This window comes from Aristolochia californica, unplaced genomic scaffold (genome assembly GCF_029961685.1).
Source record: "Aristolochia californica isolate CCGP_79_NKW_82.1479 unplaced genomic scaffold, dmAriCali1.0.hap1 SCAF_7, whole genome shotgun sequence".
Classification (NCBI taxonomy): domain Eukaryota; kingdom Viridiplantae; phylum Streptophyta; class Magnoliopsida; order Piperales; family Aristolochiaceae; genus Aristolochia; species Aristolochia californica.
Genome location: NW_027182268.1, coordinates 1,735,374 through 1,746,681, shown reverse-complemented (window position 1 = coordinate 1,746,681; position 11,308 = coordinate 1,735,374). Strand labels below are relative to the sequence as shown.

The window sequence follows — 11,308 nt, the reverse complement described above, 5'->3', positions numbered from 1 at the left end:
CAAAGCCGCGAACACTCTTGCTCAGGGACGCCCCAGGCAGCCATTTGCGGAGCGATCAGGTACCTATTTTATAAATTTTCAGAACCGGAAACGGGCTGCTCCCGGTCAAGTTTCTTCATACTCCTAGTATAAGTGATCATCCCTGCCCCAAGAAGCCTCGTAGTGTAAGGAGGAGATCAGTTTGTCCTATGCGTTAGTGTCTACGAAGAGAAGAAAATGCCTTTCTCCAGAATTGCCGTCGGAAGGCCCGAGGAGGCGGCGCACCCAGATGCGCTCAAGGCCGCTCTCGCCGAGTTTATTTCTACTCTCATCTTCGTCTTTGCCGGTCAGGGCTCCGGCATGGCCTTCAGTAAGATCGCTTCACTCTTTTTCTTTTCCTTCCAATTTAAACCAGAAAAAAACTACTCTAATTTATGATTATTTTCCTTCTCTAGTATATAATTAATTATGGTCTCTTCTGCTTTATGCAGCGAAATTGACAGCCGGAAGTGCCAATACCCCTGCTGGTCTGGTACTTGCATCGCTGGCCCACGCATTTGGTCTTTTCGTCGCCGTCTCGGTGGCAGCTAACATCTCCGGCGGCCATGTCAACCCGGCCGTTACCTTTGGCGCCTTCGTGGGAGGAAACATCACCCTCCTCCGTGGGATCCTCTACTGGATAGCCCAGCTCCTCGGTTCCACCATCGCGTGTCTCCTCCTCAAATTCACCACTGGTGGCATGATCACCACTGCCTTCTCCCTCTCTTCCGGCGTTGGCGTGTGGAACGCCTTCGTCTTCGAGATCGTTATGACGTTCGGCCTCGTCTACACCGTCTACGCCACCGCCCTCGACCCCAAGAAGGGTACCCTCGGCACGATTGCACCCATCGCTATCGGTTTCATTGTGGGTGCCAACATCTTGGCCGGCGGGGCCTTTGATGGTGCTTCAATGAACCCCGCCGTCTCCTTCGGACCTGCCCTTGTTAGCTGGAGCTGGACTCACCACTGGGTGTACTGGGCTGGTCCACTCATCGGCGGCGGCCTCGCTGGCCTTGTCTACGAGTTCTTCTTCATCAGCCACTCCCATGAGCAATTGCCCAGCACCGACTACTAAGTTCCCTTTGGCTAATGTATTTTCGGTTGATCCTGTTCTATCTTTCCTTTCTACCGCTTTTACCATATCAATGGAATGGTACTGTAATCATATGTTCATGGCTTTGAGGCTGCTTTGTTGATATGGATTAATTTGTGAGGCCCAATGATGCCATCCACTTATTGTCTGGTTTCATCGCTTTGATCACTTAATCATGACTTGGATGGATTCTTCTAGGTTTATCCATCCATTAAACAGTAATGAAATGTGTTGCTAAAGTATTAAAGTATATAATATACGACAATGATTGAAGCATTTCAGAATATTATAGGGATAATAAGATGAGAACGTCTTGTCAGCTTAAAGATCGGAGAAAGAAAGGTCACTTCCTAAGTCTGCAAATGCAGTGCCTTCGTGTGTTTCAGCAAAGCACATGGCCATTGGAACCCGGGTACCACCTTGCTCCAGAGCGACCTGTTGTCTGGTGACAGGGCCATCTTTGCATGTCGGCTCTGATATGTGGCTAATTTCAATAGAATCTTGTAATAAACAAGCAAAGATTTTTACATTGCGTGTCGGTTCTGATATGTGGCTACTTTCAATAGAATATTGTAGTAAACAAGCAAAGTTTTTTACTTTGCATGTCGGCTATGATATGTGGCTAATTTCAATAGAATATTGTAGTAAACAAGCAAAGATAAAGACGACAAAAAATGAAATGAAATCAAGTTAGCCATTGGAGAGGAGGTTTCGAAGTAATCCACTCCTTATATCTGGGTTTACTTCTTTACTACCAATCTGGTCTTGTATCAATCAAGTGATCCATCTGTATGATACTTAATTCCATATACATGCACTAACATCCTACTAACACTTATGTCTGTATGGAGATAAGATCATTGATTTCATATTCCATTGTAGTCTTCCACTGTGGTGGTGTTAGAGCTTCCACATGTGACTAAGGTATAGGAACAAATGATAATAATAGGGAACTATTAAGAAATGAAAGAGACAAAATGATCGAATGGTACATATTTCCATATAGGGTGTTCAGTAAAAGATGACTCCTTTCTAAGGAGCAATGAATAAATGAAGATCAAAGATAATAGGAGATGGAATAGATTGACTTAAGTCGGAGCGCAATGAAGGTGAAGAGTGAGACACACTCTAGGGAGAAGGCTGATCATCATGTGGTGGCACAAATCCTTCTTCTTCATGCACAGGGGGCCATAGTGGGCATTGGAGTACTAGCTGTATTAGTCCCTCTAATATCAACATCAGAAAAATATGGCATAGGCTCAAATAAGGTAACATATGTAGAGACATACACTTTATGTTTCATGGGATAAAACATTTGTTTCCTTTTTGAACTTGAGAATAAACCAAAAATGCACAGTTGGTTGAACTTGGAGGGAATGTATTTGTGAGAGGACTTAGTTCATGGACAAAATAGGTACAACCAAAGACTTTGGGTGCCAAAGAAAACAAAGACCGAGATGGATAAAGGAAAATGGAACTCGATCTTGAAGTGTTGAAGATGGCATTCTATTAATTGGATAGCAAGTTGTTAAAACAACATCACTCAAAAAATGTTTTGATATTTTTATGTGAAATATTCATGATTAAATTGCGTCTAGTAGGTGACAATTTTTATGTTCATTCAATGGAACTATAGCTCTTGGCTTGTCTAAACAACGGTGACCCAACCAAACAAGCCAATCCATAATAGTAGTAGATATACTCATAGTCATGCAAGTAGATAAAGGATAAGCCAAGTAGTTCAAACCATCCCCTCTCAGGCCCTCTGATGTGAAATTTAATTACACCGGCTTTTATACCTCGCAAGCATACGAATCGTTCATGTAATCTAGCGGGAAGCGAGGGTCATATCCATAGGGAAGACTGAATTTTGTGTATTCTTCAGTCAACTAGCCTAACCAAATATGATGAATTAATCTGAAATAAACAATAATTATATCCTAAATTATCAAGCAATCATTTGATTAACTACTTGCACAACAGGAAATGTCAACTCTGGATTTTATCGTGATACGTGCCTCTCTCGAGCGCCACGTAACCACGAATCCGATTATTGAATTCTTATGTCTATCCCCTCTCAGGTGCATAGAGTGAAAGACAGAAATCAGATTAAAATACCAAAATCCAACCTAGATTACAATCCTACCCTAATTATCTAATTTAATCAAATATCCGGAAAACAAATATTCGATAAACATTAATTCTCAAATCAAATTTAATAAACATTCAAAACCTAAGTTCAAACTATAGGAAAATTAAATTCCAAAATGATGGATTACTCCCCTTTTCCTTCCTCTCGCTCGGGCAGCAAAGGATCGTTCTCACGACTGCAATTTCCAGAAATTGATGGCTTCGGGTTGCAAGAGCGAGTGGCCGGAGGTAGAGACGACGTCGGCGAAGAAGGATAGAAACCCACGGACGGAGGTGACGACCGGCGAAGAACAAAACGGAGCTGAAGTCCTCTAACTGGCTCTCTGGAGTCTCGGTTGGAGTCGGAATAGCTCCGGGAATGGTCAAAAATAGGTAATCAATGCCGGAGGATGGTCGGAATGCAGAATTGGCACCGAAGGAGCCCTCTCGGGTCACCTCTTGGCTTGGCGAGCAAAAATTGGCACTGTCGAACTCGCCGCGACGGAGACTCTCTCGAGCTCTCCTCGGGTCTGTTCTCGGTTGCCGGACGGTGGTGGACAACGATGGCGCGGCGAACGAAGGCTGGAAATCCTCTCGGGCCTCCCCTGTTTCGGTCAACGGTCCCCTTTTTCGGTCGACGCTCCCCTGTTTCAGTCGACGACATCCTTGTTTTAATACGATTTGCCCAAAAAAATCACCTCCCTTTCACACTAAGGGCATTTTGGTAAATATCTCATTCTCCACCAAAATTCTCCTGAAATTCCATAATTGAATCCATAAAAAGCATTTCAGGAAGAAATAAATCCTAAAAGCAATGAAATATAATTCAGGAGAGAAAAATATGCAATATAGACAGTGATTAATGCCAAATTCAATAAATGCATGTTTCATTTGAAAACCGATAAATAACCACCTATAACACAATTATAAGGGTTATTCTATTATAATTAACCTAGTTCTCATGTCAAAATATGACATCTATCACACCCCAAACCTAAATCTTTGTTAGTCCTTAGCAAAACAATAATCGAACCAAAATTAAGCGTAGGAAAACAAAATGCCACTTTCGTAGGGAGCACGATTGCATTTAGCGCATGCTACAAGCCGTTAAACCCCTACTTTGCAGTAGTGGACGAGTTATGTCTCGTGAGGGTTTGCATGGAATTTACCCACAAAATTCATCTAAATCAATAATATAAAAAGAAAACTGAAGAAAATTTACTCCTCATTAGCATATGACTAACACTTAGTATCGTAAAATATCTGAAAATCATATAAGATCCTGTGCAATTTAAAAACTTGTGTAAAATATAGCACATTATCAATCCAAATACACTCATTGTTACTCCACCTGAACCAATGTGACCCATAAGCAATTACTTCAACAGAACAAAGAGGCAACAAATAACAATAAAATCCTGGTCACATCACAATTAAGAGAAAATAGTAGAGTAAGCCTGTTGTCTGACAATCTCACAAAAGAAATATACCAATTCAATCTTGACCTGCAACTTCTTTCAAAATACAATTCATCATCAAAGTTAAGGAAACTCATTGCTTCCAGATTTAAACCCATTTTACGCTATTACTAGCGCACTTTTGCTATTACCAATGTAATTTTTGTTTCACTGAATACTTTTGGTATTACCACCATTTTGTATTCGTCTTCACTGCACATGCACTTATTTTTAAGTAACCGACTGTTCCGGTGCATGTCCTTGGGTTTGCCCAGGCTGTTTCTGAAGTTATCTGTCTTTTGCAAGCAAGAGCATTTCCATTTGCATTCATACATTACAACAAGGAATTTCACTGAGGTATAAAAAGGAATGAGTTCAAACAAGCATACAAGACTATTCAGACTAACATAGATCAACACTAGATTTACATGTTCTCTTTTGCAGCTAAGTTCCAAGTCTAATGCAATAGTAAGTTATCCCACTGAATTCTCATGGATCACAACAAATGATACCAGATTTCTAATAGGCATATTCTATACAATTTTACGAAAAAATTTGAAACACATTTGAGCAAATTATTTTAACTCTACTAACGTTAACCACATACTAAGAGGAGTAATTTTAAAACCACGAACAAAAATCAAAAGAAAATTATTGCTAAGACATAAAAGAGTCGTTTCCCCTCCCCCCCCCAAACCTAAACCTGACATTGTCCTCAATGGGGAAAAGTTAAAACACTAGAACGACTACGAAAAGGAATAACAGCTTAGCTAGTTATACTCCAGTGGAGTAAGGGTTAAGCTCCCTCAGGGCTCCTAAATCCATAGGTGGGACCATATGTGTTTGGTTATCAACAATAATACCGAAAAGTCAATAAAGACCCCCAGGAATGATACATAGTCTCCCTCGAAGAAGGTTTACTCGTATCAGTCGTACCCGTAGGTAATCATCTGTAGATGAAACCGCTATCCCACATCACACTTTGAAGAAATCTCCGTGTGACTGGCCACTGAAGGCAGCAGGAATCACGCACTGAATACAAGTCCTTAAGTTACTCACCATAAGGTTTTCATTCAATACTTCAGGATTGAACTGGTCAATCCTAGAACGGTTGTTTGAGTACAGACCTCTCAAACTAGGGACCAAAAGTCTGGTCATCGACTACCGGAACCATTTATGCTCTCAGCCGGCAAGAGAGTACCCCGAGTCCATGACGAGGCTGGCATCACCGGGGGACCTCCAATCAATCAAGACCAGAGTACACCAAAGGTTATCCCAATAAGGATGAATAAACCAAAAATAAAACTGTAATGTACAAAGGGATAGAAACGTGGGGATTGCCCACAATGTGCTAAGTTTTTAGTCGTCAGCAAGACTCTAACGCAGTCAAGATGAAAGGACATGTTCCTCCAAGAAAATCACCATCACATCCTCCGGTGTGGGGACATTCTCAAGATACGGTTTGAACCTCTGACAGTTAACTTTGAAGACCGACCCGTCTCCGTGATTGCGGATCTCAAGAGCGCCATGAGGAAACACCTGTGTAACTTCAAATGGATCGGACCACCTGGATCTTAGCTTCCCTGGAAACAAATGCAATCGTGAGTTATAAAGTAAAACATTCTGCCCAACAGTAAAAGACTTGCGAAAAATAGATTTATCATGTAAAAGCTTTGTTCGCTCTTTATACAGTTTGGCATTCTCATAAGCATCATGATGTATCTCCTCCAACTCATTCAATTGTAATTTCCTCTCCTCACCCGCTTGAGTCAAATCAAAATTCAAAGCCTTAATGGCCCAATAAGCTCTATGCTCAAGCTCAACAGGTAGATGACATGTTTTGCCGAACACTAGGCGAAATGGAGACATCCCAATAGGAGTCTTATAAGCGGTTCGATAGGCCCATAAAGCATCGTCCAATCGAGTGGACCAATCTTTCCTATCAAAGCGAACCGACTTCTCCAAAATCCGTTTGATCTCCCTATTAGAGATTTCCACTTGACCACAAGTTTGCGGGTGGTACGAAGTGGACACCCAATGAGTGATGGAGTATTTTTTCAATAAGGTCTCAAATGCTCTGTTCCAAAAATGAGATCCCCCATCACTGATGATTGCTCTCGGGGTACCAAACCGATTAAAGATGTTTTCTTTTAAAAACTTTACCACCACTTTGTGATCATTTGTCTTACATGCAATAGCTTCAATCCATCTAGAGACATATTTAACAGCAACAAGGATGTATTGATAGCCGAACGAGACAGGAAAAGGACCCATGAAGTCAATACCCCACACATCAAACAATTCAACAATAAGAATGGGGTTAAGAGGCATCATGTTCTTCCTAGACAAAGAACCAGTCCGTTGGCATCTATCACACACCCGACAAAACTCATGGGCATCTCTAAATAATGAAGGCCAATAGAAACCACATTGCAAGACTTTAGCCGCAGTCTTTCTAGCACCAAAATGTCCACCACATGCGTGGGAATGACAAAATTCAAGAATATTGGCAAAGTCTTGCTCAGGTACACAACGCCTAATGACTTGGTCAGGACACACCTTGAACAAATAAGGGTCATCCCAAAAAAAATGTTTGACTTGGGAAAAGAATTTCAACCGATCTTGTTTACTCCAATAATCAGGAATCTTATGAGTTACAAGATAGTTGACTATGTCAGGAAACTAAGGCAACTAGGATAATTGGAGAAGTTATTCATCAGGGAAGGAATCATTTAAAGGAAGGAATCCTTCCTGAGGTGCTACATAGATCCTAGATAGATGATCAACAACAACATTCTCACAACCCTTCTTATCTTGAATCTCAAGGTCAAATTCTTGCAATTGCAAGATCCATCTAATCAAGTGAGGTTTAGTGTCCTTGATGGATAATAAGTACTTTAAAGCAGAATGATCAGTGAACACTATAACCTTTGACCCTAACAGATATGATCTGAATTTGTTCAAGACTAACACAACAGCTAGCAACTCCTTCTCAGTGGTAGTGTAATTCAATTGAGCATCATGAAGAGTGCGGCTAGCATACTGAATGACACAGAATTTTATCCGTCTTTTGCCCCAAAACAGCCCCCAATGCATAATCAGAGGCATCACACATCAACTCAAAAGGCAAAGACCAAGTAGGGGGTTGGACAATGGGTGCAGTGGACAAACATTTCTACAATGTCTCAAAAGCATGAATACAGGTATCATCAAAGGGAAAAGCAACATCTTGAGCAAGCAAATTCGTCAAAGGACGAGAAATTTTGCTAAAGTCCTTAATGAAGCGCCTATAGAACCCAACATGGCCAAGGAAAGATCGTACCCCCTTCACAGAAGTAGGTGGTGATAGATTGGCAATTAGGTCAACCTTGGCTTTGTCCACTTCTACACCCCGCTCAGACACTACATGTCCTAAAATAATTCCTTTTTTTACCATGAAGTGGCATTTCTCCCAATTCAATACTAAATTGGACTTAATGCAACAGGACAATACGAGTGAAAGATTGTGCAGACATGTATCAAAACTAGAGCCAAACACAGAAAAGTCATCCATAAAAACCTCTAAAAAGTCACCAATCATGTCAGAAAAGATACTCATCATGCACCATTGGAAAGTGGCGGGCGCATTACATAAACCAAAAGGCATGCGTCTGTAAGCATAAGTGCCAAACGGACACGTGGATGTGGTCTTTTCCTGGTCTTCTGGAGCAATGGGAATTTGATTGTAGCCGGAGTATCCATCTAAGAAGCAATAAAAATTGTGGTCAGCCAATCGCTCTAGCACCTGATCAATGAAAGGTAGTGGGAAGTGATCCTTCCTAGTGGTGGAATTAAGTTTTCTATAGTCAATGCAGACACGCCACTTGGTGGTAGTTCTTGTGGGAATCAATTCACCACTCTCATTTTTCATTATCGTTATCCCCCCTTTCTTAGGGACAACTTGAATTGGACTTACCCAGGTGCTATCAGAAATAGGGTATATGATTCCTGTCACAAGCAACCTGATGACTTCTTCTCTCACAACCTCCAGCATATGAGGATTTAACCTACATTGCATCTCACGTGAGGCTTTAGTCCCCTCCTCCAAATGAATACGATGCATGCATATGGAGGGGCTAATCCCTTTTAAGGCATCAAGAGTCCACCCCAATGCCTCTCTGTGTGCTTGTAAAACTTCAGTCAATTGTTCCTCCTGCTCAGTACTCAAATCAGAGGAAATAATGACTGGCAATGAGTTCATGGGCCCCAAGAACGCATACTTCAACGTGGGAGGAAGTGGTTTAAGATCTAGCTTGGAAGTTTCAAGAGGTTTGTCCAAGTCAAGATGAAGATTCTGTGGATGATCAGTTGTGACAACCTCATAAGCTTCCTCCAACAGAGGTACAGAACTGAGTAAAGAGTCAACCTCTCGGAAATATGTTTCCTCATCAAAATAGTCCATGTCTAAAGATGTTATGCAAGACTCAAAAGATTCGAGAGTGGATTTGTCATCAAGCATAACAATCTCTATCTTAAATGCAGGACTCAGATCATCAAACTCAAGTGGGTGGTGCCCGGCATTAAACACATTCAACGAGACCTTAAAATTTCCAAAAGACAACTCCAACTCACCACTTTTACAATGAATGATAGCATTAGATGTGGCTAAGAAAGGACGTCCTAGGATGACAGGAATTTGGTTGGTCACATTGACTACTGGTTCTGTATCAAGAACAATGAAATCAACCAGGAACAGAAATTTATCCACTTTTATCAAAACATCTTCAACTATTCCTCGTGGTATCTTGACAGAACGGTCAGCTAGTTGAAGTGTGATGGGAGTAGGCTTCAATTCCCCCAAACCTAATTGCTGGTACACAAAGAAAGGAAGCAAATTCACACTTGCCCCTAAGTCAAGAAGAGCTCTCTGGATGGTATGTTCACCAATGACACATGAAATTGTGGGACATCCAGGATCTTTAACTTTAGGAGGAGTGTTGTGCTTCAGAATTGAGCTTACATTCTCAGTAAGAAAGACCTTTTTGTTAACATGTTTTCTCTTCTTTGTACAAAGGTCTTTCAAAAATCGGGCACAGGCAGGGACTTGCCTAATAGCATTAAGAAGTGGAATGTTAATGTGAACCTAACTAAACAGTTCCAACGTTTCATGCATGCTATCTCCTTTCCTAGGTGGGCCCGATAACCTCTGCGGATAAGGAGCTGGTGGGACTTGGTTAGGGATCTGCTTGGCTGTTGGTGGAGAACTTGGAGGTTCTTCACTCAATGATGTATCCCCATTGTCATCCTTTGACTCCTTAGACTTAGTGGTCCCTACCCCATTGTTCAACTCACGACCACTCCTAAGGGTGGTTATGGCTTTGGCTTGCTCGTGGTGGGGATTGGAACTCGACCCACTCTCATGTGTGCTTTTGGGGTTAGGAATGGTTTGACTCGGGAGTCTATTTTGTGCCTGTTCACTCATGTGGTTGGCCAACTGACTCACTTGCATTTCAAGTTTAGCAATGGAGGACTATGTATTCTACATGAATAATTGAAGTGTATCCTCAAGTGAAGGTTTTTGTGGAATCAATGGTTGTTGAGTGAAGTGTGGGTGCGGAGCTTGGGGTTGAGTAAACCCTGGAGGACCCCCAACCTGTGGGCCCTTGGACCATGAGAAATTTGGGTGCCTAGCCCAACCCGGATTATATGTTTCCGAAAAAGGATCGTTCTGATTTGGTCTATGAAAATTCTGGACTGCATTCAAGTTCTCAATGAGCTCCGGGTAAGATGAACTAGATGGACACATTTGTGTGGGATGAGATGAACCAGAGCATATGGCACAGAAAGTAGATGGGTTAGGAGCAGGTGAACTCTTGGACACCATAAAGGCATCAATTTTTCTAGTCAACCCCTCAATCCTGGCCATGAGCATGGGTGTTTCACTAACCTCGTAGAGACCCCCTCTTTTGGCTTCGTGGGATCTCCTATCAACATTAAATGACGAACCCCATTGCTGAGATTGATCACTCAACGTTTCAAAGAAGTCCCACGCCTCACTAGCACTCTTACCCATCAAACTCCCACCACTCGTTGCATCTACCATGGATCTAACCTGGGGTGTAAGACCTTGATAAAAGTATTACACTAAATGCCATTTCTCAAACCCATGATGAGGACACCTACGGATCAAATCCTTTCATTTCTCCCAAGCCTCATAAAAGTGTCCACCCTCATGCTGCATAAAGTTGGAGATTTCTCTTCTGAGGGTTGTAGTTCTCTAAATGGGAAAGTACTTGGACAAAAATTTCGTGACTAATGTGTCCCATGAAGTAATGTTGCCCACCTCTAAGGAATTAAGCCAAGACTTGGCTTTATCCTTAAGTGAAAATGGAAAAAGTCTTAACCGGATAGAGTCATTTGAGAAATTCTGGAATTTGAAAGTTGCACAAATATCTAAGAATTCCTTGATGTGGTAATAAGGGTCCTCCTTCTCCAACCCATAGAATGTAGGGAGGAGTTGGATCACACCCGGTTTCAACTCATAACTGGCAGCAGTAGTGGGTGGCAATATAATGCAAAAAGGTGATGTGAAGTGGGATGGGATAGAATAATCCCTCAGGGCTCTACAGTC

General features: G+C 41.8%; 1 protein-coding gene and 1 non-coding gene across 2 annotated transcripts; both read left to right on the top strand.

Moving 5' to 3' along the window:
• The first annotated feature begins 24 nt into the window (after positions 1-24).
• Positions 25-1,254, top strand: LOC137936570 (aquaporin TIP1-1-like). The gene is made up of 2 exons (XM_068781320.1): positions 25-349; positions 471-1,254. Exons 1-2 carry the CDS (start codon positions 217-219, stop codon positions 1,091-1,093), a joined length of 756 nt encoding a protein of 251 aa, XP_068637421.1. The 5' UTR covers positions 25-216; the 3' UTR covers positions 1,094-1,254.
• Positions 1,255-10,838: 9,584 nt separating this feature from the next.
• LOC137937898 (small nucleolar RNA R71) lies at positions 10,839-10,945 on the top strand. The gene has a single exon (XR_011109686.1). It is a non-coding gene; the product is annotated as a small nucleolar RNA R71 (small nucleolar RNA).
• The last annotated feature ends 363 nt before the right edge of the window (positions 10,946-11,308 follow it).

Bases quoted from the DNA above. Each gene is read 5' to 3' on its own strand.
- LOC137936570 (XM_068781320.1), top strand. From the start codon at position 217: ATGCCTTTCTCCAGAATTGCCGTCGGAAGGCCCGAGGAGGCGGCGCAC. The intron at 350-470 runs GTAAGATCGCTT...TGCTTTATGCAG, and splicing joins GGGCTCCGGCATGGCCTTCA to CGAAATTGACAGCCGGAAGT.